Source organism: Sinocyclocheilus grahami, unplaced genomic scaffold (assembly GCF_001515645.1).
Source record: "Sinocyclocheilus grahami isolate Dianchi unplaced genomic scaffold, SAMN03320097.WGS_v1.1 scaffold523.1, whole genome shotgun sequence".
Taxonomy (NCBI): domain Eukaryota; kingdom Metazoa; phylum Chordata; class Actinopteri; order Cypriniformes; family Cyprinidae; genus Sinocyclocheilus; species Sinocyclocheilus grahami.
Genome location: NW_015505702.1, coordinates 333,414 through 360,569, shown reverse-complemented (window position 1 = coordinate 360,569; position 27,156 = coordinate 333,414). Strand labels below are relative to the sequence as shown.

The window sequence follows — 27,156 nt, the reverse complement described above, 5'->3', positions numbered from 1 at the left end:
ATATCAGTTTCAGAACCGTTTGTAATTTAATGTATGCATTTTTCCACCTCAACAGGTCAAATATAAGAAGGACTATGAGAAGACAAAAGCAGTGTCCGATTACAACGTTCTCCCTGCTACAGAGAACCCCCTTCTCAGACAGCTGAGATACGCAGGCACCATCTTGAGTGATGTATGTGTGTTAATCCAGATCTTCATCATTAAAGTGGTCCGTTTGCCAGGAAATATTTATGGTCTAAGGTTGTGCATAATAAATATTGCCACAAGGCAGCTGAAATAAATTATTTAGCAAAATACAAATACTAAAAACATTGACAAAACCAAAGATGTTACAGTGAGTTCTTCTCTAAAAACTCTAAAAAGATGTTTAGCAATGCTCGTGTTAATGATTGAATGATGGTGTGGGTTATAGCATTATAATTCAGTTAGTGTGAATATTTAAATGCTCATTTAAAAATGATCACATCTCATTAGACCTGATAATTGAATGGGGTTCTGTCTGAGTGGCCACTGTTTGACACTTACATTAAACCAAAACGATCCTAAAGATTTCAAAATGAGTATTATAAAGCGTGTCCTCTCATCATTTACTCAAGGTGTTATTTTGAGAATTTAAACAAACCTGTATTGAAATAAATGTAGTTTATATCTCGAAATTGTTGACTCGTTACTGACATGCCTTTCTTTTGCCTTTTCTAGAATGTATATAAAGCTAATTATGAGAAAGCACGGGGATTCAGCATCAATTACTGTGACACTCCCAAATTCAAGATGGACAGTGTATTGAAGAAGTTCAGTGATGTGAGTGACGATTTCCTAATTTGTTGCAAACATCTGATATTTCCTCATATCTCAAGTTTATATTGTTCTCTTTCCTTAGGTCCGTTATAAAGAAAAGTATGAAAATGAGGTGAAGGGTCATTATGTTGGTAGCTATGAAGATATATTTACAGTTCACTGCCAGAAGATGGAAGAATTAAAGAATGATGTAAGTTGCCCTAATGTACTTATGTGTATATTTTCATCTTCTTGATTTAAAAAAATGTATGTGTATATTCACAGTATATTCACACTTGCTTTCTTTGTCTTTTAAAAGCAAATCTACAAAGCTGATTATGAGGACATGAAGGCGAGATGTTTCTTCCCTCAAACTATGACACCTGAATATGAAGCCAATAAGAAGCTTGAACAATGTCAAGATGTAAGTATATATATATATATATATATATATACATATACCTACTTTAATGGGATGGGTACAGAACATGACATTAGGTGATTTGTGTGTGTGTGTGTGTGTGTTTGCAGAAAGTTTATCGCCAACATCCAGACAAGGTGAAGTTCACACAGGTGACAGACTCACCTGTTCTAATGCAAGCTGCCATCAACGCCAAACAGCTGAGCGATGTACGTAAAAAGCTTTAATCATTATGACTAAATAAAACCAAAGAAACAGTAAAAAGTTTACCAGGTGGTTCGTTGACCTTGTCAAATGTTGCCCTAGAAAAATCCCCTCATTCATTATTAGAGCACAGTTGTCATCTCAGTGCTGCTGACAAAAGAGTGAATCCCTAGATATATTATTAGAGCTGTTGTTTGTGCTATTTCGAGTTTGAGTGGTAAGCCACAGGCAGTCAAAACCTAATAAACAACTAACCAATCCTTTTGAGACTTTTGAGGAGCCATGTAGTGGTGTTCATGGAGTTCATCCTGTTTCACTGAACACCACAATCATGGGAAATATGGGGAATTTTACTAGGGCAATATGATACATATACTGTATATATATATATATATATATATATATATAATTGTGCATGAACATGATATGTAAGATTACATTTTTATTAGCCATTATAATTATACATTTGGTGTAGAATACATGATCATTGACACATTTTTCTCCTTTTTACAGCTCAACTACAAGGAAAAGTATGAGAAGGAGAAGTTTAAGTGTTACCTCCCTCCTGATTACCCTTTCTTCATTCAGTCTAGAGTTAATGCGTATAACCTTAGTGATGTAAGTTCATTCGATCTTCACTCATATAGCAGTGCATTGAACTAAACTCTGATCATAATGCACTATTTACTCTATTTCATGTCCACAGACATGTTACAAGTTTGAATGGGAAAAAACAAAAGCAAAGAAATTTGAGGTGAAAGGAGATGCAATTTCGATCCTTGCAGCCCGTGCTCACACTAACATTGCCAGCGATGTAAGTAAATGGGATATTTGGGTTGTTTACCTGACAGTGTAACAAAACAATGAAATATATTTCAGGAAATTGTGACACCAATATGGTCTTTAATTTTAGGTGAAATACAAGAAGGAATATGAGAAGAACAGAGGACACATGATTGGGGCCCTCAGCATCAAAGATGACCCCAAGATCATGCATTCAGTACATGTTGCCAAGATCCAAAGTGAGGTACGGTTAGCTAGTGCATTACTGATAACTTCGATACACAATCCTGAAGTTTTTTTCTGTACTAATAGTCACATTTTTGATCCTCTGAAATATTCCTGAACAGCGGGAGTACAAGAAAGACTATGAGAAGATGAAGACCAAGTACCATTCTCCACTGGATATGATGCTTGTGACACTTGTTAAGAAATCTCAGGCCATTGCCAGCATGACTGGCTATAAGAATATCCCAAACCGTTACCTCCTCCCATATGACAGCATACCACTGGTCCTGGCAAAGAATGCCAATGCTCTTCAGAGTAACGTAAGGATCCCTGCTCTAGACACACTAGAATGAGCACAGATTGACAGGTTCTGTGTTGACAAGTGCAGTTGTCATTCCTATACTGAAGTATTTCCTATTAAAACATGAAGTTGGGTGAGAAAGGCTTATTGAAAAGATTTTTTTTTTTTTTAAATAGCCAATAACCTAACATCACAGCTGTGAACCATGCAAACCATGCTATTTTAATCAGAAGTCTTACATTGCATTTAGATTTATGCATTTAGCAGTCTTTCCCCTTGGCTGACTGCCTGATGTTCTTTTATAATGTAATAAATAAATAAATTCTAGTCAGAAGTGGGTGGTATCAGAGTGAGGAGATACTGTTATTCTAGAATATTTAAGAACTTGAGTATACAACATTTTAGAGTGCAGGATGAGTCATCAATATTTTTGCCCCATTTTGGTCTTGAAAGAAAAAGACAATTTTACATGCATATATCTGCTAAAAGATCATTTTTAGTAGTATCCAGGATATAGATGGCCTCCCTGTTCTAAAAGACATGGACTAAAAGCCACAAATACCAATTTAATTTGATGAGGTCTTTATGTACAAGACTAGTACAGCCTATTTCTATTTTAAATGCATTTGGAGTCATTTTCTAAACTAAATAAAGTTTTATGAACATGAACCAAGTCCATATAGCAAAAGTTGATCAATCATACCTTTTAATTTTTTGCGTTACTGATTTTTCTGTCATTTGTAACCACAGAATGAATACAAGTCCGACTACAATAACTATGTCAAAGGAACTCCTTGGGTGCCTTACGGCTCCATGGAAGTTGAGAAATCCAAGAAAGCAGGGGAGATCTTATGTGAGGTATGACACTTAATGTTTTATCTGTATAAAGAATTGATTTCTATTGTTTTCAATAATGTAACTTTAATATTTCTTTCTTTCTCTTATTTAGAAAAAATACAGGCAGCATCCAGACACCGTACCTTTTACTGCTATAGATGACCACCCTCTCCAGCTGCAGGCTAAAGTCAACCAGATGATAAGAAGTGATGTAAGCAAAAACAAAAAATTAAACATGGTGCTCTGAATAAATTCTAAACCAGCACGTTTATGTGATCTGTGAATATTTTCCCCACTATAGCTGCACTATAAGAAAGGTCTGGATAAAGTCCTTCAGAAATACTCCCTGCCTCCTGATGTCCCACAGTTACTTCAGGCCAGGTGTAATGCCTACAACATAAGCGATGTAAGTGAAAATGCCCTAATGATTTATGGTATTTGGCATGTTGTTTTTTTGCAAAGTTGATGACTCTGTATATCTATTGCATCTCTTCTTTTCAGAAATGCTATAAGCTTGAATGGCTGAAGACTATTGCAAAGGGGTATGATTTAAAGTCTGACGCCATCCCTGTAAAAGCTGCGAAGGCAGCAAGACATGCTGCTAGTGATGTAAGAGATCCTTTCATAACTCCATAAAGGAGAACAATGGATGGGAAACTGCAGTGTGGAACAGAATATTAAATACACTGTTTGATTTACAATGTCTTTCAGGTTCAGTATAAGAAGAAGTATATGAAGGACAGAGGCCACCACGTTGGCTTCCGTAGCCTCCAGGATGACCCCTTGCTGGTGCACTACATGGCGGTGGCTAGGATGCAGAGTGAAAAACTATACAAAAAGGATTATCACAAGGCCAAGCTGAAGTACCATACACCTGTGGACATGTTGAGTGTAGCGCATGCCAAACATGCCTCAAAGGTTCAGACTTATGCAGGGTACAAGCAGCATTTCCATCATTACACCCTGCTGCCTGATGCCATGAACCTGGAGTTAGCTCGCTCCATGAACATCAGCTCCAGTGATGTAAGAAACATTTCATAATCTTAAGCTCTTTGTGTGACTCTCTTATCTAGATTTACAAAAATCAGTAGCATCATACTTTTTCCTTAACACTGATCATACAGACCATATACAGTACAGTTCAAAAGTTTGGGGTTAGTAAGTAAGTAAATTAAGAAAGAAAGAAATTAGTATTTTTATTCAGCAAGGAGACATTATATTGATCAAAAGATAAAGTAAAGACGTGTTATAATGTTACAAAAGCTGAATTCAGCTTTTCCATCACAGGAATAAATTGTGCTTTTGATTATTTTCAAATCTAGATCAGAAAATAATAATAATAATATCATAGTATAAATGATGTGAGAAACTAAGCATGTTAAAGTTTATATTTCTGTGAATGTTTTAAGTAATATGTGCTGTTTAATTCCAATAGGTCCAATATAAACAGGATTATGAGAACTATGTAAAAGGCACTGGCTGGATCCCCATTGGATCTCTGGATGTTGAAAAAGCAAAGGTTGCTGGTGCAGCTCTCAATGAGAAGAAGTACAGGCAGCACCCAGACACTATCAAGTTCACCAGCGTTCTGGACACCCCAGTCATGGAACAAGCCAAACTGAACGCTAAGCAGCTAAGCGATGTGAGTGACAAATGCTGTTGTTTTGGTGTCCATGATAAGTGTCCATAATGTTAAAAATGTTTAACAATGCCATAAGGTTAAATATGTTAAATTTATGTTTTACTTTCTGAATCATGTCAATTTTGTTTTCCAGAGGCTGTACAAAGCCAGTGGTGAGAAGTTCATGCACACTTACCATCTCCCTGCTGATGCACCAGAGCTTCTGCAAGCCAAATACAACGCTGTCAATATCAGCAAGGTACGAATGCGGTATATCTTGTACTGTATATGACAGTGAGATGGTTAACAGTATCAAGTTCAACTGACAGCTTGTGTTTTCTTTTGCCTTTGCAGACCTACTATACCTACGCACACAAGCAGGATCTTCTGAAAGGACATCATATGAAGCATGATGCCATTCCTGTTGTTGCTGCAAAATCCTCTAGGGATATTGCCAGTGACGTAAGCAAGCATACATTTAGTTTATTTATATTTCATTTGTTTGAGTGCTTTGTTGACTTACATGCAACTGTGTTGTGTTATTTTTTATAGTACAAGTATAAGCTTGCATATCAGAAGGCTAGAGGTCACCATGTTGGCTTCCGTAGCCTTCAGGATGACCCCTTGCTGGTGCACTACATGGAGGTGGCTAAGATGCAGAGCGAGAGGAACTACAAGAAGGATTACCACAAGGCCAAGCTGAAGTACCATACACCTGTGGACATGTTGAGTGTTGTGCAGGCCAAAAACGCCTCAAAGGTTCAGACATATGCAGGATACAAGCAGCATTTCCATCATTACACCCTGCTGCCTGATGCCATGCACATTGAACTGGCTCGCAACATGATGGAGATCCAGAGTGATGTAAGAGCAACTGAATAAGGATATGATGATGCTTAAACCTAGAATTAATACTGTTTTGTCAAAATGATTAACAGATCACTTTTTATCTCTTCAGAATTTGTACAAATCAGATTTCAACTGCATCTTCAAAGGAGCAGGCTGGGTTCCTATAGGTTCTATAGATGTAGAGAAGGCCAAGGCTGCCAATAAAGCCCTTGATGAGAGGTCATACAGAATTCACCCCAGTACGCTAAAATTTACCAGTCTAACAGATCAGATGAACATGGCTTTGGCCATGAGCAACACAAAACTACAAAATAAAGTAAGTGTACTTCGATAATTTATTGTAAATGATAACCAGAATGATGATCTAGAACTGACTTATGGGTTCTTTTTTGCTTTTTATTCCATTTTAGGCTGCCTACAAAGCCTCCGGAGAGAAATTTATGCACACCTACAATCTACCAGCTGATGCTCCAGAGTTCCTGCAGGCCAAATATAATGCCCAGACTGTGAGTGAGGTGAGTACAATAGCATATAAAATTTAATTAAAAAAGAGAAACACTTTTCAATAGGGTTCTATGTGTTAACATTAGTTCATTGTTAGTTCAGGTTAACTATTGCATTAACCAGTTTCAGCATATGCAGTCTAATTGTGTTACTACTAAAGTGTCTTGCAGGTTTTGTTTTTTTTCCTCATGTCATTTCTTTTTATTTCTTTTTTTATTGTTTTTTTATACTATGATTTGATCAGTTAATTGCATTTTATTTATAAAACTGTGTTTAATATTGTTATTTTTTATTGTCAATGAAAGACTAAAAATAATGTAGATGTTAAAAAACTTTTTTATAGTCACGCTACAAGGCACAGTGGCTTGTGGACATTGCCAAAGGCTATGACATGAAAGCTGATGCTATTCCCATTGTTGCTGCTAAACAAGGAAGACACATTGCCAGCAATGTAAGTGCAAAATGTATCTTGCATTAAAATGCTGAAGGACTTATTCAGCAATACCAAAAAAGAAAAAAATTTACAATTTGCAATTACATGATGAATGTACTGGACTGATTAGCATCCACTGTTCTTTGATCACAGTATCAATACAAAAAAGCATATGAGAAAGCAAAAGGCCACCATGTTGGCTTCCGTAGCCTCCAGGATGACCCCTTGCTGGTGCACTACATGGAGGTGGCTAAGATGCAGAGCGAGAAGAACTACAAAAAAGATTACCACAAGGCTAAGCTGAAGTACCATACACCTGTGGACATGTTGAGTGTCGTGCAGGCCAAAATCGCCTCAAAGGTTCAGACTTACGCAGGATACAAGCAGCATTTCCATCATTACAGCCTGCTGCCCGATGCAATGAACCTGGCATTAGCTCGCTCCATGAACATCAGTTCCAGTGATGTGAGTCCATCTTATTTTATATCCACACATCCCATATGGAGGGGGGTACCATGGGATTAACAACGATTTCAATATTATGTTTGTTGTATCCCAGTTTGAGTACAAGAGTGAGTACAACGCCACCATTAAGGGTCTGGGTTGGGTGCCCATTGGTTCACTGGCAGTAGAGACCGCAAAGGTTGGGGGAAAGATCCTGAGTGATTACAACTATCGCACTCACCCCTCTAACTACAAGTTCCACAAACTCATGGATTCTATGGACCTCGCATTGGCTACCGTCAATAATAAGATCATGGACAAGGCAAGTCTGGATTCAGTTTATTTTCATTGGTTTGACTGGTGTAAAATTAATGGTCAATTTATGAAAATGGAAATGCTTTTGGTTGCAGAAGTCCTACCATGCTGCCTGGGAAAAGGACAAGCTCAAGATTCATGTGATGCCTGACAGTCCTGAAATTGTCCTGGCCAAGGCCAATGCACTGAACATGAGTCAGGTAAGACTGACTAATGTATTTATTCAAAAGATTCCCATTATTAACCAAAGCAAAAAACAAACAAAAAAAATGTCCAGTGCAGTATATTCCATTGCCTTTGCTATGTATTTTCAGAAACTCTACAAAGCTGGCCTTGAGGAAATGAATAAGAAGGGCTATGACCTCAAACCAGACGCAATTTCAATTGTGGCTGCCAAAGCCGGCAGGAATATTGCTAGCAATGTAAATGTCCTATCATCCTATCTATTGTTGTCTTAGTACTTTCTATTAAATGTCTGCAAAAATATTCATGTGTTGGCATGATGCTGTGATCTTTTCTGATAAATCCATGTTTCTGTCATGACAGTACAAGTATAAGCTTGCATATGAGAAAGCGAAAGGCCACCATGTTGGCTTCCGTAGCCTCCAGGATGACCCCTTGCTGGTGCACTACATGGAGGTGGCTAAGATGCAGAGCGAAAGGAACTACAAAAAAGATTACCACAAGGCCAAGCTGAAGTACCATACACCTGTGGACATGTTGAGTGTTGTGCAGGCCAAAAACGCCTCAAAGGTTCAGACATATGCAGGATACAAGCAGCATTTCCATCATTACAACCTGCTGCCTGATGCCATGAACCTGGCATTAGCTCGCTCCATGAACATCAGTTCCAGTGATGTAAGTCCATCTTATTTTATATCCACACATCCCATATGGAGGGGGGTACCATGGGATTAACAAAGGATTCAACATTATGTCTGTTGTCTCCCAGTTTGAGTACAAGAGTGAGTACAACGCCACCATTAAGGGTCTGGGTTGGGTGCCCATTGGTTCACTGGCAGTAGAGACCGCAAAGGTTGGGGGAAAGATCCTGAGTGATTACAACTATCGCACTCACCCCTCTAACTACAAGTTCCACAAACTTATGGATTCTATGGATCTCGCATTGGCTACCGCCAATAATAAGATCATGGACAAGGTAGATTAAAATTTTTTATTAACTAATATAGTAATGATCCATCATTTCTAAGATTTATGTGCATCTAATCTAATTGATGGAATTTTTAATAGATTATTTGGCTGGTCTGATCAATAAATAATATTTTGAATATGTTTTGTTATAGCAAGCATACACAGATACTTGGAACAAGGACAAGATAAAGGTCCATGTCATGCCTGACAGTCCTGAAATTCTTCTTGCAAAGGCTAATGCAATCAACATCAGTGAGGTAGGTGTACTCTATGTATTTGCAGAATTTACAAGCATATTTTAACAAGAAGTACTTATTGAGTAACATGCATTTTAGACAAAACATTCCCAGCTTTTTCACCACCAATGAGCATGGTTCTCAGAGCAGAATCAGAACTTGTTGCATGTGTCTGAACAACACACAGTAGAGGTGTTTCCTTTCTGAATGAATCAGCTGAGTGAATGTATCAGTGAATTATAAAAGCACTCACATTTCGCCACCTATGATGTAACAGTGTAACTTTTGGAAAGAGTCACTGAAAAATCCCCTGTTCCCTGTAGCCATTTTATAAAAGCAATAATAACATGTATAACTTGTGCTGGAAACATGTTTTGACTACAGAAAGCCTACAAAGCAGGACTGGAAGCCCTAAAGAAGAAAGGTTATGACCTCAAGGCAGATGCTGTATCAGTGGTTGCAGCTAGGACCTCCACAAACATTGCCAGTGATGTGAGTTACTCAGATAATAAAAAATTTTCTGTCACTAGTGTTATCCAAATGTTACCCTTTCTGACCTCTACAAATACCTCTCATTATAGTACAAGTACAAAAAGGCGTACAATAAAGCAAGAGGACATCATGTTGGCTTCCGTAGCCTCCAGGATGACCCCTTGCTGGTGCACTACATGGAGGTGGCTAGGATACAGAGTGATAAACTATACAAGAAGGATTACCACAAGTCCAAGCTGAAGTACCATACACCTGTGGACATGCTGAGTGTTGTTCATGCTAAGCAGGCTACGGCTGCTCAAACCTTTGCTGGATACAGGCAGATCATTACACATTATAAAGTTCTGCCTGATGCCATGAACCTACAGCTAGCCCGCAACATGCAGGCGATCGCAAGTGATGTGAGTCGGGATTGTGTCATTGTATTTTAAATGTTTAATATGTTTTGATTTCCATAAAATGCTATTCTTTTTCAATTACATTTTTCATGCTCGATTTGATGGCATTCTCTCTAATTCTGCAGAACATCTACAAATCTGAGTATAACAGTTACATCAAAGGAGTTGGATGGATTCCCATTGGATCTCTGGATGTGGAGAAAGCGAAGACTGCTAGCCGAATAGGCAGCGAGAAACTGTACCGCACACATCCTAGTAACTTCAAGTTCACTAAAGACATGGATTCCATGGATCTGGTCCTAGCTACGGCCAACAATGAAATCAAAAACAAAGTAAAAGTTGAAACCATTTTACTTGACACTGCTTTGCTTTTGATTATCTTGACTATTATCTTTTTAGAGACACATAATTAATAATAGCCAGTATGTTTCAGAATAATTTAAAATGGACCCATTTATTCTTCCTTCAGCAAAAGTATATTGCAGCCTGGGAACAGGACAAAACCAAGATTCATATTATGCCAGATTCAATGGAAGTGGCCCTTGCTCGTCAAAATAAACTTAACTACAGTGAGGTTAGTGATGTCGCCAGGTTCATAATTGTTGATTGATTGCAAACAGTAACTGTCATTAAGTCACAGTTTTTAATAATTTTTTAATATTCTTCTTTAGAAACTATACAAACTTGCCAATGAACAAGCAAAGAAAAAAGGTTATGATCTACGTGCTGACGCCATCCCAATTCAAGCTGCAAAAGCATCATGTGCAATTGCTAGTAATGTAAGTTTTTTTTTTACTTATTGGACTCAGCATTTGATTACTGTGTACTTAACAGAATGTAATGACATTTTAATGGACTTTTCACAGTACAAGTACAAGACTGGTTATCGTAAGCAAGTTGGTCATCACATTGGAGCCCTCAGCGTCCAGGATGATCCTCTGCTCATGCTGGCCTTGAACTCAGCTAGGATTGCTAGTGATGCTCTCTACAAGAAAGACTTCAACAAGTCCAAGACCAAGTTCCACCTCCCAGTGGACATGTTATCTTTTGAGTTGGCCAAGAAGAACCAGATCCAGGTCAATGATGCTAATTACAGAACCTACCTGCACAACTGGACCTGCCTGCCCGACTCCAATGACGTTGTCCAGGCCAGACAAGTCTATGACCTCCAGAGTGACGTAAGTCTGATTTTACTGCAGTTTTGTACATATATAAATAAGGCTGATGGCTCATCCTTATGAGGCTTGTAGGCACTCTTTTCACACATGTCTGCTCTTAGGCGGTGTACAAGGCAGATCTGAAGTGGCTAAAAGGTCTTGGATGGGTCCCCATTGGTTCACTTGATGTTGAGAAAGTGAAAAAGGCTGGAGAAGTCCTAAGTGAAGCAAAGTATCGCCAACACCCAAGCAATTTCAAGTTCACTTGCACAACTGAAGACATGCCACTGGTCTTGGCCAAAGCCAATAATGAAATTATGAACAAGGTATCTTTACATTTGATACATTCTAGACCCATATGGAAAATATCTAAATTATTGTTTGTGACATCAATTTCGGTGCTTAATTCTGTCTTCATTCTGGCAGTCAAAATATATTGAAGCTTGGAACAATGATAAAACAAAGATTCACATCATGCCAGACGCAATGGACGTGGTTCTTGCAAAGCAAAACAAAGTCAACTATAGTGAGGTCAGTAATTCAAATTTAGAGTTGAGTATTCAGTTGTATATAAGAGTATTTTTTTTACATTTAAGCATATATTCTAAATATTAACCATGAGTCATATACTGTATAGATTAAGAGCAATGAGCACTGGTTTTAAGACAACAAAAGATAAATAATATTCTGCTGTTTCCAAGTTTGTTCAAATAATTTGTCTGATTTGCTCTGCAGAAACAATATAAACTTGCCAATGAACTGGCCAAGAAGAAGGGTTATGACTTGCGCAATGATGCCATATCTATCATCGCAGCCAGAGCCTCCAGGGACATTGCTAGTGACGTAAGTACAACAAACTCATGAGGCAATATGTGACACATTGTGCATATACTGTCATTTGCTACACTAAGGATATTTTCTTTCTTTGCAGTACAAGTACAAGACTGGTTATCGTAAGCAAGTTGGTCATCACATTGGAGCCCGCAGCGTCCAGGATGATCCTCTGCTCATGCTGGCCTTGAACTCAGCTAAGATTGCCAGTGACGCTCTCTACAAGAAGGACTTCAACAAGTCCAAGACCAAGTTCCACCTCCCAGTGGACCTGCTGTCTCTTGAGCTGGCCAAAAAATGCCAGATCCAGGTCAATGATGTCAACTACAGAACCTACCTGCACAACTGGACCTGCCTGCCCGACTCCAATGATGTTGTCCAGGCCAGACAAATCTATGACCTCCAGAGTGACGTACGTAATATCCAGCTTCTGTTAAGCAATAATCATTTATCCATTTCTGGATCTTTATGGAATTGACTTTCTGTGTTATACTTTAGTTTGTAGCTAGTTTGTATTGGAAAGAGGAATTGCGTCGGTCTCTGTTGTCTTCTTGATGTTGAAAAAGAAATAAAGCTACAGAGATACTGATGAATAAACTATATGGAGTCACTAACAGGTATTCTTTCCATATATATATGTCTGCTCTTAGGCGGTGTACAAGGCTGATCTGAAATGGCTTCAAGGTCTCGGATGGGTTCCCATTGGTTCAATAGATGTTGAGAAAGTGAAAAAGGCTGGAGAAATCCTGAGTGAAAGGAAGTACCGCCAACACCCAAGCAACTTCAAATACACCATGACAACTCAAGACATGCCGATGGCCTTGGCTAAAGCCAACAATGATGTCATGAACAAGGTAACTTCTGAACTGATAAAACATATGCCTATGTAGTTTTCTAATTTATTTTAAACAGTTAATGTGTGTGTGTTAAATGTTTTTGTTGATATTTTTAATTTCATACTCCTATCTGACAGCAACAATATGTTGATGCATGGAACAAAGACAAGTCAAAGATCCATATTATGCCAGATGCTATGGACATTTTACTTGCAAAACAAAACAAAGCCAACTACAGTCTGGTAAGTATGACACCACATTGGCCTTTTAGTGGTGCATTATGGATGTTCTTGATTAATAAATAATACATTATTTTCTACTTTCTTTAAATGAAATAACTGTTTGCTTGAATGTTTTCTAAGAAATTATACAAGCTTGCAAACGAGGAAGCTAAAAAGAAGGGCTATGACATGCGAAATGATGCCATCCCCATCAAAGCAGCAAAGGCCTCCAGGGACATTGCCAGTGATGTGAGTATTTTGAATTATAGCATCTGAAAGTGAACAAAACATTCCATGGAACTAACTTATGCCTTAAACGGCTCTTTCTTTTAAATAGTACAAGTACAAGACTGGTTATCGTAAGCAAGTTGGTCATCACATTGGAGCCCGCAGCGTCCAAGATGATCCTCTGCTCATGCTGGCCTTGAACTCAGCTAAGATTGCCAGTGACGCTCTCTACAAGAAGGACTTCAACAAGTCCAAGACCAAGTTCCACCTCCCAGTGGACCTGCTGTCTCTTGAGTTGGCCAAAAAATGCCAAATCCAGGTCAATGATGTCAACTACAGAACATACCTGCACAATTGGACCTGCCTGCCCGACTCCAATGATGTTGTCCAGGCCAGACAAGTCTATGACCTCCAGAGTGACGTAAGTATGCTACATGTAGACATGCCACATTCAGGATTTGAGAAGTAAGATCTCCATTTTTCAAATACCCAGTTTATGGAGGCATATCGTTTCACTACTTAATGCTAATTTTTATGCTATGTTTGTTCTCAGGCGGTGTACAAAGCTGATTTAAAATGGCTTCAAGGTCTCGGATGGGTTCCCATTGGTTCGGTTGATGTTGAAAAAGTGAAAAAGGCTGGAGAAATCCTGAGTGAAAGGCAGTACCGTCAGCACCCAAGCAACTTTAAGTTCACTTGCACAACTGAAGACATGCCTCTGGTTTTGGCGAAAAACAATGCAAGCATCATGAACAAGGTAGCCTGCTTTGATCAACAGCATAAATTTCTTCTATTTTCCAATGTAATAAGTAATGACACTTTGCATATATGTTTTTTTTCCTTACACTATAGAAAAGCTATGTGGAAGCTTGGGAAAAGGATAAGACCAAGATCCACGTCAAACCAGATACAATGGAGATAGTGCTTGCTAAACAGAACAAAATTAACTACAGTGTGGTGAGTCATTCATTTCGAGTCTCGAATTGAAGATGCGAAGTTATGTTTGATTTTCCTCATATTTCCTGATCCTATTCCAGAAACAATATAAGCTTGCCAATGAGGAGGCCAAAAAGAAAGGCTATGACATGCGTGGTGATGCCATTTCTATAAAAGCAGCTAAAGCCTCTAGGGATATCATCAGTGATGTGAGCACTCTCTTCCTTTGTTCTTCATTCATAGTCTTACAGTTTATGGTTCAGAATGTTTAAAAATGTTCATTTTGATTTTTAACTATTTTTATTGTTCTTTAATCCTTCAAATGTAGTACAAGTACAAGACTGGTTATCGTAAGCAAGTTGGTCATCACATTGGAGCCCTCAGCGTCCAGGATGATCCTCTGCTCATGCTGGCCTTGAACTCAGCTAGGATTGCTAGTGATGCTCTCTACAAGAAAGACTTCAACAGGTCCAAGACCAAGTTTAACCTCCCAGTGGACATGTTAGCTTTTGAGTTGGCCAAGAAGAACCAGATCCAGGTCAATGATGCTAATTACAGAACCTACCTGCACAACTGGACCTGCCTGCCCGACTCCAATGATGTTGTCCAGGCCAGACAAGTCTATGACCTCCAGAGTGATGTGAGTTTGATGAAAGTCCTCTTGAATTTTATTGACGTTTCTTTTTACAGTCATGTCAAATTTTTCATTCTTTTTTTGCATGACCATTTAGGCGGTGTACAAGGCTGATCTGAAATGGCTTCAAGGTCTCGGATGGGTTCCCATTGGTTCAGTAGATGTTGAGAAAGTGAAAAAGGCTGGAGAAATCCTGAGTGAAAGGAAGTACCGCCAACACCCAAGCAACTTCAAGTTCACTTGCACAACTGAAGACATGCCACTAGTTTTAGCTAAAAATAATGCTACTAATAATAACATGGTAAATCTGCTCAGTATGCTTCTCAACACAAGAACCCTAACAAATAGCTTAAAGGTTTAAACGTCTGACATCTAATTTTATTCAACTCTTATAGAAACTTTACACTGAAGCCTGGGACAAGGATAAAACCAAAATCCATGTTATGCCTGACTGTATGGACGTTCTGTTGGCAAAGCAGAACAATATAAATTACAGTGAGGTATGTATATGTCTTAAAAATGTAATTTTCCCCCCATAAAAACTATTTAAACCTGTAGTAATGACACTCTGTAAAATATTTTCCAATTTTAGAAAAGGTATAAACTTGCCAACGAAGAATCTAAGAAGAAGGGCTATGATTTGCGCAGTGATGCTGTTGCTATCAAAGCAGCTAAGGCATCCAGGGATATCATCAGTGATGTGAGTACTTATTAGAACATAATCTGTGTCAAACACACTTTACTGTGCACAATTACCTTCTGAAACCCTTTTAAAATGATTTTTAGTACAAGTACAAGGCTGGTTACCGTAAGCAAGTTGGTCATCACATTGGAGCCCGCAGCGTCCAAGATGATCCTCTGCTCATGCTGGCCTTGAACTCAGCTAAGATTGCCAGTGACGCTCTCTACAAGAAGGACTTCAACAAGTCCAAGACCAAGTTCCACCTCCCAGTGGACCTACTGTCTCTTGAGTTGGCCAAAAAATGCCAAATCCAGGTCAATGATGTCAACTACAGAACATACCTACACAACTGGACCTGCCTGCCCGACTCCAATGATGTTGTCCAGGCCAGAAAAGTCTATGACCTCCGTAGCGATGTACGTTTGTCAAACTAAAATGTCATTCAAATGTTTATACAGATAGTTTTCAATTAAATATGAATTGTATAGTTCTGCAAAGTCACATTTCGTCTCCATCTCAGGCTGTGTACAAAGCGGACATGGAGTTTATGACTGGTGTAGGATGGGTCCCGATTGGCTCGCTTGACGTCCTGAAAGCAAAGAAAGCAGCTGAGATTCTCAGCGAGCGACTCTACAGACAGAAACCAGACATATTTAAATATACACAAGACATGCAGTCCATGCCTTTGGTGCTTGCCAAAGCAAATGCCCAAGTTATGGATCAGGTTAGTAAAATAAAAAATCATATGATCGGAATCCTACTAAATGTCAACAAAATTCTCTGGAGAGCAATTTAGTCACAATATCAATTACTACATAAAGTTTAATATATATATTAGTTTGTATAAATTATTATTTTCATTTTATTTTGGATTCACTGCAGGATGTTTTAATTTTCCACAATAACAACTCTCACAGCATTGAAATTGTCACTAAAACCTTTTTTTTCCTCCCCATTTTAGCATCAATATCATGCAGCATGGGAGCGTGACAAGATCAAGATCCATATCCCTCCTGATACCCCAGAGATTGTGCTCTCAAGTGCTAATGCATTGAACAATAGTAGGGTAGGTATCACTTCTGAATGTTTGTTCTTTCTTCATTATATATTTGTTTTAGTTGTTAAACGAAACATCTCAAATTCATGCATTCCGTTTGATTTCCAAAATTAGTCCTATTCATTGTTTCATTTAAAAAAAAGAAAAAACTAAATAAAAATTTTGCTTGCAGAAACTGTACAGACAAGCAGTTGAGGACAACTTCAGGAAAGGCTATGACCTCAAACCTGATGCTGTCGCCATCAAAGCTGCTAAAGCATCCAGAGAAATTATTAGTGATGTAAGTATATACCTTCTTAACATTTGCTAATATTACAAGCTGATTGATACATTTTCTATTTTGTTGCCCTGTCATATAAATATAAATACGAGCCATCTTTAAAGCTAAAGCATCATGTGCCATTGCTAGTAATGTATGATTTTCTTCCTCATTGGACCCAGCATGTAATTACTGTGTACTTACTTGAATGCAATGGATGTTTTAATGGACTTTTCACAGTACAAGTACAAGACTGGTTATCGTAAGCAAGTTGGTCATCACATTGGAGCCCGCAGTGTCCAAGATGATCCCTTGATCATGCTGGCCTTGAACTCAGCTAAGATTGCCAGTGACGCTCTCTACAAGAAGGACTTCAACAAGTCCAAGACCAAGTTCCACCTCCCAGTGGACCTGCTGTCTCTTGAGCTGGCCAAGAAATGTCAAATCCAGGTCAATGATGCCAACTACAGAACCTACCTGCACAACTGGACCTGCCTGCCCGACTCCAATGATGTTGTCCAGGCCAGGAAGGTCTACGATCTTCAGAGTGATGTGAGTTTCTGTGGAAATTTAATTTGTAACCATAATAAACAGACCTACTGTATACTACCAGCATTGTCTTTTTTACAGTTTCTCGTGTATTTTCTGCCATCAGGCTGTGTATAAGGCTGATATGGAATGGATCAGAGGTACAGGATGGGTTCCGATAGGCTCAGTTGATGTAGAGAAGGCTAAAAAGGCTGCTGAGATTCTGAGTGAAAGGAAGTACCGACAGTATCCAAGCAACTTCAAGTATACAAGCAAGACAGATGCCATACCTTTTGCTCTTGCCCAGGCTAATGCCAAGATCATGGACAAGGTATTTTCTTCCTCGAAAATTTTACCAATCTGTGTAAAAGTTCAAAATAAATGGCTGTTTAAAATGACTGTTGCAGGCTGAGATTTGTACACCATAGGTGAATGTGTCTAACTTTTTGTCTTCATTATTATTGCATTGCAGAATGCATATGTTGATGCCTGGAATAAGGAGAAGATCCATATCCATGTCATGCCAGACACCCCTGAGATCATTCTTGGAAAACAAAACAAACTCAACACAAGCATTGTAAGTACAGCAGCTCTGTTTTGTAGTGACCAATAAATCAGAAATAAATGCACACTAGTTTAGTTTTAAATCCTGTTAAATCAATGTGTTGCTTTATCATGTTCTTTGCAGAAATATTACCGTCAAGACTATGAGAACAGCCTTAAGAAGGGCTACTTCCTACCTAAGGATGCTGTCGCAGTGAAATCTGCCAAGGCCTCCAGAGACATCATTAGTGATGTAAGTCTTTTTGTGGATCTTATCTAACACATTAGACACATACTGTTAAATGATAGTGCTCAAATTTCTTTTATGTATTAAAACCTCCCAGTACAAGTACAAAGTTGGATACAGGAAGCAGCAAGGGCACCACATTGGAGCCCTTAGCATCCATGATGATCCCTTGATCATGCTGGCCTTTAACTCAGGCAAGATTGCTAGTGATCTTCTGTACAAGAAAGATTTCAACAAATCCAAGACCAAATTCAACCTCCCAGTGGACCTGCTGTCTCTTGAGCTGGCCAAGAAATGCCAGATCCAGGTCAATGATGCCAACTACAGAACCTACCTGCACAACTGGACCTGCCTGCCCGACTCCAATGACGTCGTCCAGGCCAGGAAGGTCTATGATCTGCGCAGTGATGTACGTATATGCTTTGTTTCACACACTGCTGTTTACAGTGGTTTGTTATATTGCTACTTTAACGTCTTTGTTGTAAACTTTCAAACTAGGCTGTATACAAAGCTGATCTTGAGTGGATCCGTGGATGTGGCTGGATGCCGCATGGATCTATTGACGTGCTCAAAGCCAAGAATGCTCAGGCTATCCTTAATGAGAAACTGTACCGCCAGCCTCCCAGCACTGTCAAGTTCACAAGTGCTGTGGACCTGCCTGCTATTGTTCTGGCCAAGCAAAATGCTGACATCCTCAGCGATGTAAGATTATTTTCTTTAATTGCCTTTAAAAATGCTTTTAATAATGAATGTGCTGAATGAATGTAATAGATGTGTCTTTTTCATTTTTGCGTCATTATGTGGCAAACAAGGCCTTTAACCTTTTTTATTTGAATTATTTTGTTCTCAGAGGAAATACAGAGAAGCATGGGAAAAAGATAAGACATCAATCCACATTATGCCAAATACACCTGCCATTGAGTTGTCCAGAGCCAATGCCATTGCCGTCAGCAATGTAAGCAAACTCACATGCAAGATTGCTGAGTGTTACTAAAATGAACTCTACTTTTTGAGCGTATCATGCTAGTAAATTATTGTGTTATGAAATTCCATTTTCTTTTGTCCTGTTGCAGAAAATGTATACCAAAGACTGGGATACTACGAAAGCAAAGGGATACCACATCAAAGAGGATGCCGTGTCTGTGATCAAGGCTAAAGTCTCCAGAGATATAGCCAGTGACGTAAGACATCACTAAGACATGTTTTTTTCTGTTTGTTTTCTGAATTTGCTAGTATTTCCTATCTCTTATATTGTGAAATATCTTGATTAGCTAGCTTAAATTTTGTCTTTTAAATCCCCTTTCTTTTATTTAAGAGTAATGTAAATATGAATGTTTACAACTGATTTGATCATCTTTCAAATACAGTACAAGTACAAGGCTGGTTACCGTAAGCAAGTTGGTCATCACATTGGAGCCCGCAGCGTCCAGGATGATCCTCTGCTCATGCTGGCCTTGAACTCAGCTAGGATTGCTAGTGATGCTCTCTACAAGAAGGACTTCAACAAGTCCAAGACCAAATTCAACCTCCCAGTGGACCTGCTGTCTCTTGAGTTGGCCAAAAAATGCCAGATCCAGGTCAATGATGTCAACTACAGAACATACCTACACAACTGGACCTGCCTGCCCGACTCCAATGATGTTGTCCAGGCCAGGAAGGTCTATGATCTGCGTAGTGATGTAAGTTGAGCTTTGATTGTGTTTTAAAAAATCTATAAAGTACAGTGTTATACATTGTTTCATTTGATTGTTTTTGATGTTTAGGCTGTGTATAAGGCTGACCTGGAGTGGCTCAGGGGATGTGGATGGATTCCCCATGAGTCTGTTGAAGTTGTCAAAGTGAGGAATGCCCAAAAGATTCTGGCTGAAGTAAGTCCTTGGGCACTATATATTGTAATTATTTCTACCAGTGAGTTTTTCTTGATTTTCTTTTCAAAGGATGCAATAGAGAAATGTAATGAATTGCTTTCTTTCTTTTTTTTTTGTCTGATTCACAGAGAGGCTACCGTGTGAAACTGGATGAGCAGAAATATACAACACCCATTGAAAGAGTTGACTTTGTGTGCTCCAAAAATGCTGCTGATGTGCTCAATGAGGTAAGTAGTAAGATATATATTATACAATCATCCAGTCACAAAAAGGAAAACAACGTTATTGTTTTATTTTCATATATGTAAAAAAACATTATAACTTCAATTTATAAGCCATATTATTTAATTTTCTTCTTAATATTGAATGGATGGTGTGACATATTCAGGGCACACTTCAAACATGTGAATAAATACAACCTTAAACCAAGAAATTTGTTACCTAATCTAGCTTTCTAAAAATCCTGACATTGTGTACTATGAATATTGTTAGCTCTGTGATGAATTGCATATGTTTCTCTGTTGTAAGTTGCTTTGGATAAAAACATAGTCTAAGTGGATAAATGTACATTTAAATACCTGATTCATTTGTCTAATTATTTCAACATAATATATAAATATTTTAATTAATAATAGAATAATATACACAAAATAAAGCAAGAGTGTGAGGAAAAACACATTTTAAAGGTCAATTTTAAATGATTTAAGAATATAAAAATGAATAAGAAAATAAAATAACAAGAAGAAATAAAACTGAATAAAGAAATAAAAGTTTCTTTTAAAGATGGAAATATAAAAGTGAGTACAATAAGCATTGTTTTGTCATAGTTACTCAGACAAAATAACTATTACAGTATATTTATTTAACAAAAAAAATGTTTTGTTCTCAGGCTAAGTACCGTGAGGCCTGGCACCAGGACAAGACTAAATACACGTTGACAGACTCTCCAGTTTTGGCTACAGCCAGGGAAGTAGCCAAAATGTACCACCCGGTAATGCATTTTTCTTTTTGAGAAATTAATGCTGTCTGTAATGATTGCTTAAAGTTGAGTAGTAACAAAAATGACATTTTAAACATCACTCATAGCATTTATACACCAAAAGCTGGGACAAGACCAAGTCCACATCATACTTCATGCCCGGAGATGCGGTTCCGATTAAACAATGCATTCAGACCTCAAAAGTACAGAGTAATGTAAGTAAATAAATAAATAAATAAAACTATACCTAAAACCATTTCACCTTAATTTTAACCATGCACACAAATAAATTATCCTCTTTTTTTCCAGTACAAGTACAAGACTGGTTATCGTAAGCAAGTTGGTCATCACATTGGAGCCCTGAGCGTCCAGGATGATCCTCTGCTCATGCTGGCCTTGAACTCAGCTAGGATTGCTAGTGATGCTCTCTACAAGAAAGACTTCAACAAGTCCAAGACCAAGTTCAACCTCCCAGTGGACATGCTGGCATTTGAACATGCAAAGAAATGCCAGATCCAAGTCAATGATGACAACTACAGAACTCGCTTGCACCAGTGGACATGCTTGCCTGATCAAAATGACGTCATTCAGGCCCGTAAAGCATATGACTTAGCCAGTGATGTAAGTATTGGGTGAAAAGGCTTTTAAATTAAAATATGTTTTCTTGTTTATTAAAATATGAGAATGAAAGTAAAGTTTTGTTTTAAGTAAAGTTTTTTTATAATAATAAATATAATATCATATAATACTTTCCCTCCAGAATGTCTACAAAGCAGATCTGGAATGGTTACGTGGTTGTGGATGGGTGGCTGCTGATTCTGTGGATCATGTCAAAGTCCGAAAAGCCCAACAGGTTCTGAATGATGTAAGTTTGACCAAACCGTTTTTTGTGCAAAGTTTCAGTTATAACGCAAACCTCCATTAAATTATAACAATGCCTGTTTCTTTTCCCCATGCAGAGACTTTACAAGAAGGATGCTAAGGACAACTTTGGTAAATTTACCCACATTGTGGATCGCCCTGAGGTTGTTCTTGCAAAGGTTAACGCCTTTAACCTCAGTGATGTAAGTGTGTCTCAGATTTGGGCAATTTCATCTTTATAGGGAAAACCTGGTGTGGAGGGGTTAACTTATCTACCATGTCAATCTTTCTGTTGTTACTCAGCTGAAGTACAAAGAATCATTTAACCTGGAGAAGGGCCACTACATTGGATCTGATGATACACCACAACTGGCTCACTGTAGAGAAGTCGCAAATATGATCAGTGAGGTAACAATGACTATTCCAGGCTTATTTGTATATATTTGCATTTTATTTATGTGATGCATTACATTCAGAGTGATTTCTTGTTGTTATTCTAGAAATTGTACAAAGTCAGCTGGGATGAGAGCAAAGCCACCGGCTATCAGCTGAACCATGAATATATACCAGTACAACAAGCCAAGAGGACCAGAGACATGATCAGTAATGTAAGTATAAAAAATGAATAAAAATTAAATAGAATAGACACTTTACTTATTGCCACAGAGCAGTGACAGGGCAGTACCACATATGTTTAGTAAAGTCTTTTTAATATGGTACCCCTGTTGATGTTTTTTTGTTGTTGCTTCAAACACTGTTAACAACTGATTTAGATTTGATGTATACAATTGTTAATTGTTTCTTGTATTGAAATACTGCAGTATAAGTACCTTGGTACTCATGAGAAAGCCAAAGGCCACTACATGGCTTCAACACTGGCTGACTTCCCTGAGGTGATTCGCTTTGGCCAAATTGAGAAAATGAAAAATCTGGTGAGTTGTTTTTATTATTACTAGGCCTGAGTTCTAAGGTCGCTGTTCTTTGATTTTCACTTGTTAACATTTATATTTTAATTCCTCATTAACCAGACTTTTTTGATCTGTCCAACAGAGAGACTACCACAAAGCCTACAATGAAACCAAAACTAAGCTCCACATTCCTGCTGATATGATCAGCCATGTGGTTGCCAAGAAATGCCAGGAAATCCTGAGTGATGTTCTATACCGTACACACCTACACCAGTGGACATGCCACCCTGAACAGAACGATGCCATCCGTGCACGCAAGGCCAATGAGATCTTGAGTGATGTAGGTTATGATTACAGTGATATTTAGACTGTGTCGGGTTTGTTGAATGGCTTTATTTGACTAATTTCTCCCTGACAGGTGTTCTACAAAGATGACCTGAACTGGATGAAGGGCATTGGCTGTTACTCCTGGGACACTCCTGAGATTGTACGTGCCAAGAAGTCATATGAGCTGCAGAGTGATGTGAGTAACATTTTTGAGACTCATCTAGCCGTTGACAAAGAAGAGACATTAGGTTTTCACCTGTTTGAAGGTTTAATGTTTGTTTCCACACAGATTAAATATAAGGCAGAAGGCAAAAAGGAGTGGAACAACTACTCCATTGTGACAGACACACCTGTATATGTGACTGCTGTCCTGGGCCACACTTGGGCCAGTGAGGTTAGTATTCCCATGAATCTCCCTTTAATTGCTCACTGAAGTGCTTGAGTATTATAAAGAGCACATTACTTTTGAGTTTACTTGGTAATGTGCTGCAAATTTTTTGTTTTATCCACAGCTGAACTACAGAGAGGCATATCATAAGGAGAAACACATTTACACCACTGTTCTAGACACCTGTGACTACGCAAGATGCTGTAACCTGAAGGAGATCTACAGCACCGTAAGCCTGCAAGAAAAGCTCTAAAATGCTGGGTTTTATTTGTTGTCCCAGTTTCTGAAATATCTTTGTGTACATTCAGAAAGCCTATTCTGCGGCTTGGGACAAGATCAAGGCCAAGAGTTACAGCATCCCTCACGATTCCCATGCCTTAGTCCATGCCAGACAACAGAAGGTCATCCTGAGCAATGTGAGTCCCTTCTCCAATTCTTACTAATGCCTTCATAGAAAGAGAACTGTCTGATTGTCCTAAACATACTAACATTAAATGTTCGTTGGATTCTATAGAATAAATACAAGGAAGATTATGAGAAGTTCAAGACCCTGTACAGCCTGCCTAAGTGTCTTGAGGACGACCCTGCTACTGCAAGATGTATCAAAGCTGGAAAACTGGTTCTGGATGTGAGTCAAGCATCAGCTGAGGTCCAGTTTCGTAACTTACTAAATGTCAAAATAATTAAAACTTTGTAATGCTTTTTCCGTTAGCGCCTGTACAAAGACAAATATGAGAAGACCAAGGCAAAGGTCCATGTACCTCCCGACATGCTTGACATTGTATCCGCACGCAGTACTCAGAAGACTGTCAGTGGGGTTGACTACCGTAAATATCTGCACCAGTGGATCTGCCTGCCTGACATGCAGGTGTACGTGCACGCCCGGAAGGTCAACGAGCAACTGAGCGACGTGAGTTATACCTGTACATCCAAACACGCTTCATATTTTCATGTACTGTCATGTACATATGCAAATGCAAGTTAGGTTCCACTGGTTTAAATGAGATTTCTAACTGGTTTGGGGTCTTTTTGAAGCTGTAACCTTCACATTGATCTCATTTCAGATCTTCTACAAAGATGACCTCAACTGGTTGAAGGGTATTGGCTGCTATGCTTGGGACACTCCTGAGATTCTTCGTTGTAAGCAATCTATGAAACTGCAGAGCGAAGTAAGTATCATTTCATTTTCTTTCAGTTTACTCCTCCCTTTCCATCATCTCACATGTTGCCGTCTTCTCCTGTGTGCTGTTCTCTTTCAGAATCTTTACAGAGCTAAGGGAATCGAGCACTTTAAGGACTACACTGTGGTCACAGACACCCCTGTCTATGAAACATGCAAGCAGAGCGCTAAGAACTTGAGCGAGGTATCTTCTGAAAAACATGTATCAACTTACATTAAAGTGCCTTCAATTTAATTGAAGCAGAACCTTCTAACTCATATATTTCCTGTCTACAGCTTAACTACCGTCATGACTATGCCACAAACGTCATGGGTAAAAACACCGCTCCCGCTGTGACTGTCGATACAGAAAGGGCCCGTCAAGCCAACTACATCCAGAGCGACGTATGATGCCTCTTACAAGTACATAAAAATGTGTGCTGATCTCTCCGTTGATGTATGCTTCATATCACTTTCTTTCTTTCTTTCAGAACTTCTACAAAGAGGCTAATAATATGTTTATGCCCACCGGTTACACTCTGCCCTATGACACTCCCTTAAACAAACAGGCCAAGGCCAACAGCATAATCACCAGCAATGTACGAGAACACCTCAGTTTTCAAAATAAAAAAGCGATTTAATGTTATGAATACATCTCATCTGATGTTCCAATGTCTGTAGATGAAGTACAAGGAAGCCTATGAGCAGATGAAAGCCAGGAACTACAAACTAGATCCTGAAGGTGTAAACTTTGTCACCATCAGGAAGGCTAACAAGGTCACCAACCAAGTAAGTCCAAGATAAATATAAAGCTTTTCACTTTGGAAATGTAAACTTTGTCACAAACGAGGATATTGACAAGGTTTCATTTTGTTATAGCGACTGTATCGTGAGAAATATGAGAAGGAAAAGGACAAGATCCACTCTGAGTATGACACACCTGAGATCCGACAGGTTAAGGCCACTCAACATGCAATCAGTGATGTAAGTATGTCTTTATTATGAATACATGAGTTCTGTCTCGCATGATATTCCACCAAAAATGATTAGATGCTCTAATAATGGTTATTTTCCACCTACAGCTGTGCTATAAGGAGAAGTACTACAACAGCAGAGGAAATCTTCTGTCCATGCCCATTACCCCAGAGCTGATGCACTGCTTCCACGTCAACGAGATCAGCAGTGATGTAGGTGTCCGTCATACATGCACCTAAATTTACTATGGCATACTGCAAGCGATGCACACACAGTATTTCCCGCCTTGACATTTGCAGGTATGTTAACTGTGTTTATATCTTCTGCAGCTGAAATATAAAGAGGATTTGCATTGGCTGAGAGGCATTGGCTGCTTTATGGCAGACTCTCCTGAGATGGTCCGAATCCGCGAGATCTCCAAGTTCAGAGTAATTATTCATTCACTTATCATGCAGGTCATATTTCACTCATATAATGGTTCATTCTGATTATTTTTGGTGCTAATCAGGATTTTTTTCCTAGAAATCGTATGAGGTTGATGCCAAGAAGAACTTTTCCAACTTCAGTGTAGTCCTGGACACACCAGAGTACAAGCGTGTGACTGAACTCAAGACCCATATGAGTAATGTGAGTGATTCTTCTACAAAGATGACCTCAACTGGTTGAAGGGTATTGGCTGCTATGCTTGGGACACTCCTGAGATTCTTCGTTGTAAGCAATCTATGAAACTGCAGAGCGAAGTAAGTATCATTTCATTTTCTTTCAGTTTACTCCTCCCTTTCCATCATCTCACATGTTGCCGTCTTCTCCTGTGTGCTGTTCTCTTTCAGAATCTTTACAGAGCTAAGGGAATCGAGCACTTTAAGGACTACACTGTGGTCACAGACACCCCTGTCTATGAAACATGCAAGCAGAGCGCTAAGAACTTGAGCGAGGTATCTTCTGAAAAACATGTATCAACTTATATTAAAGTGCCTTCAATTTAATTGAAGCAGAACCTTCTAACTCATATATTTCCTGTCTACAGCTTAACTACCGTCATGACTACGCCACAAACGTCATGGGTAAAAACACCGCTCCCGCTGTGACTGTCGATACAGAAAGGGCCCGTCAAGCCAACTACATCCAGAGCGACGTATGATGCCTCTTACAAGTACATAAAAATGTGTGCTGATCTCTCCGTTGATGTATGCTTCATATCACTTTCTTTCTTTCTTTCAGAACTTCTACAAAGAGGCTAATAATATGTTTATGCCCACCGGTTACACTCTGCCCTATGACACTCCCTTAAACAAACAGGCCAAGGCCAACAGCATAATCACCAGCAATGTACGAGAACACCTCAGTTTTCAAAATAAAAAAGCGATTTAATGTTATGAATACATCTCATCTGATGTTCCAATGTCTGTAGATGAAGTACAAGGAAGCCTATGAGCAGATGAAAGCCAGGAACTACAAACTAGATCCTGAAGGTGTAAACTTTGTCACCATCAGGAAGGCTAACAAGGTCACCAACCAAGTAAGTCCAAGATAAATATAA

General features: G+C 38.8%; 1 protein-coding gene across 1 annotated transcript in view; it reads left to right on the top strand.

The window, feature by feature from the left end:
• neb (nebulin) overlaps positions 1-27,156 on the top strand; it is a 59,048-nt gene that overhangs the window by 7,350 nt on the left and 24,542 nt on the right. Inside the window, exons 12-97 of the mRNA XM_016237734.1 lie at positions 56-172; positions 700-801; positions 881-988; positions 1,097-1,201; positions 1,309-1,407; positions 1,916-2,020; positions 2,109-2,216; positions 2,316-2,429; positions 2,533-2,730; positions 3,462-3,569; positions 3,661-3,759; positions 3,850-3,954; positions 4,050-4,157; positions 4,260-4,571; positions 4,984-5,190; positions 5,324-5,428; positions 5,524-5,631; positions 5,722-6,033; positions 6,128-6,334; positions 6,429-6,533; positions 6,866-6,973; positions 7,109-7,420; positions 7,515-7,721; positions 7,810-7,914; positions 8,029-8,136; positions 8,261-8,572; positions 8,667-8,873; positions 9,019-9,123; positions 9,487-9,594; positions 9,684-9,995; positions 10,118-10,324; positions 10,462-10,566; positions 10,664-10,771; positions 10,859-11,170; positions 11,272-11,475; positions 11,576-11,680; positions 11,885-11,992; positions 12,081-12,392; positions 12,631-12,834; positions 12,954-13,058; positions 13,179-13,286; positions 13,375-13,686; positions 13,819-14,022; positions 14,118-14,222; positions 14,303-14,410; positions 14,530-14,841; positions 14,933-15,136; positions 15,231-15,335; positions 15,428-15,535; positions 15,622-15,933; positions 16,038-16,241; positions 16,479-16,583; positions 16,747-16,854; positions 17,074-17,385; positions 17,489-17,692; positions 17,834-17,938; positions 18,050-18,157; positions 18,249-18,560; positions 18,650-18,853; positions 19,002-19,106; positions 19,225-19,332; positions 19,519-19,830; positions 19,915-20,019; positions 20,148-20,246; positions 20,909-21,010; positions 21,106-21,213; positions 21,308-21,619; positions 21,759-21,863; positions 21,958-22,062; positions 22,163-22,267; positions 22,360-22,467; positions 22,681-22,791; positions 22,910-23,107; positions 23,186-23,290; positions 23,384-23,488; positions 23,607-23,711; positions 23,791-23,898; positions 23,997-24,110; positions 24,195-24,392; positions 24,547-24,651; positions 24,742-24,846; positions 24,939-25,046; positions 25,133-25,240; positions 25,323-25,430; positions 25,521-25,625; positions 25,724-25,828. Of these exons, the coding sequence (XP_016093220.1) occupies positions 56-172; positions 700-801; positions 881-988; positions 1,097-1,201; positions 1,309-1,407; positions 1,916-2,020; positions 2,109-2,216; positions 2,316-2,429; positions 2,533-2,730; positions 3,462-3,569; positions 3,661-3,759; positions 3,850-3,954; positions 4,050-4,157; positions 4,260-4,571; positions 4,984-5,190; positions 5,324-5,428; positions 5,524-5,631; positions 5,722-6,033; positions 6,128-6,334; positions 6,429-6,533; positions 6,866-6,973; positions 7,109-7,420; positions 7,515-7,721; positions 7,810-7,914; positions 8,029-8,136; positions 8,261-8,572; positions 8,667-8,873; positions 9,019-9,123; positions 9,487-9,594; positions 9,684-9,995; positions 10,118-10,324; positions 10,462-10,566; positions 10,664-10,771; positions 10,859-11,170; positions 11,272-11,475; positions 11,576-11,680; positions 11,885-11,992; positions 12,081-12,392; positions 12,631-12,834; positions 12,954-13,058; positions 13,179-13,286; positions 13,375-13,686; positions 13,819-14,022; positions 14,118-14,222; positions 14,303-14,410; positions 14,530-14,841; positions 14,933-15,136; positions 15,231-15,335; positions 15,428-15,535; positions 15,622-15,933; positions 16,038-16,241; positions 16,479-16,583; positions 16,747-16,854; positions 17,074-17,385; positions 17,489-17,692; positions 17,834-17,938; positions 18,050-18,157; positions 18,249-18,560; positions 18,650-18,853; positions 19,002-19,106; positions 19,225-19,332; positions 19,519-19,830; positions 19,915-20,019; positions 20,148-20,246; positions 20,909-21,010; positions 21,106-21,213; positions 21,308-21,619; positions 21,759-21,863; positions 21,958-22,062; positions 22,163-22,267; positions 22,360-22,467; positions 22,681-22,791; positions 22,910-23,107; positions 23,186-23,290; positions 23,384-23,488; positions 23,607-23,711; positions 23,791-23,898; positions 23,997-24,110; positions 24,195-24,392; positions 24,547-24,651; positions 24,742-24,846; positions 24,939-25,046; positions 25,133-25,240; positions 25,323-25,430; positions 25,521-25,625; positions 25,724-25,828 (13,488 nt within the window). The remainder of the gene's footprint in view (positions 1-55; positions 173-699; positions 802-880; positions 989-1,096; positions 1,202-1,308; positions 1,408-1,915; positions 2,021-2,108; positions 2,217-2,315; positions 2,430-2,532; positions 2,731-3,461; positions 3,570-3,660; positions 3,760-3,849; positions 3,955-4,049; positions 4,158-4,259; positions 4,572-4,983; positions 5,191-5,323; positions 5,429-5,523; positions 5,632-5,721; positions 6,034-6,127; positions 6,335-6,428; positions 6,534-6,865; positions 6,974-7,108; positions 7,421-7,514; positions 7,722-7,809; positions 7,915-8,028; positions 8,137-8,260; positions 8,573-8,666; positions 8,874-9,018; positions 9,124-9,486; positions 9,595-9,683; positions 9,996-10,117; positions 10,325-10,461; positions 10,567-10,663; positions 10,772-10,858; positions 11,171-11,271; positions 11,476-11,575; positions 11,681-11,884; positions 11,993-12,080; positions 12,393-12,630; positions 12,835-12,953; positions 13,059-13,178; positions 13,287-13,374; positions 13,687-13,818; positions 14,023-14,117; positions 14,223-14,302; positions 14,411-14,529; positions 14,842-14,932; positions 15,137-15,230; positions 15,336-15,427; positions 15,536-15,621; positions 15,934-16,037; positions 16,242-16,478; positions 16,584-16,746; positions 16,855-17,073; positions 17,386-17,488; positions 17,693-17,833; positions 17,939-18,049; positions 18,158-18,248; positions 18,561-18,649; positions 18,854-19,001; positions 19,107-19,224; positions 19,333-19,518; positions 19,831-19,914; positions 20,020-20,147; positions 20,247-20,908; positions 21,011-21,105; positions 21,214-21,307; positions 21,620-21,758; positions 21,864-21,957; positions 22,063-22,162; positions 22,268-22,359; positions 22,468-22,680; positions 22,792-22,909; positions 23,108-23,185; positions 23,291-23,383; positions 23,489-23,606; positions 23,712-23,790; positions 23,899-23,996; positions 24,111-24,194; positions 24,393-24,546; positions 24,652-24,741; positions 24,847-24,938; positions 25,047-25,132; positions 25,241-25,322; positions 25,431-25,520; positions 25,626-25,723; positions 25,829-27,156) is intronic.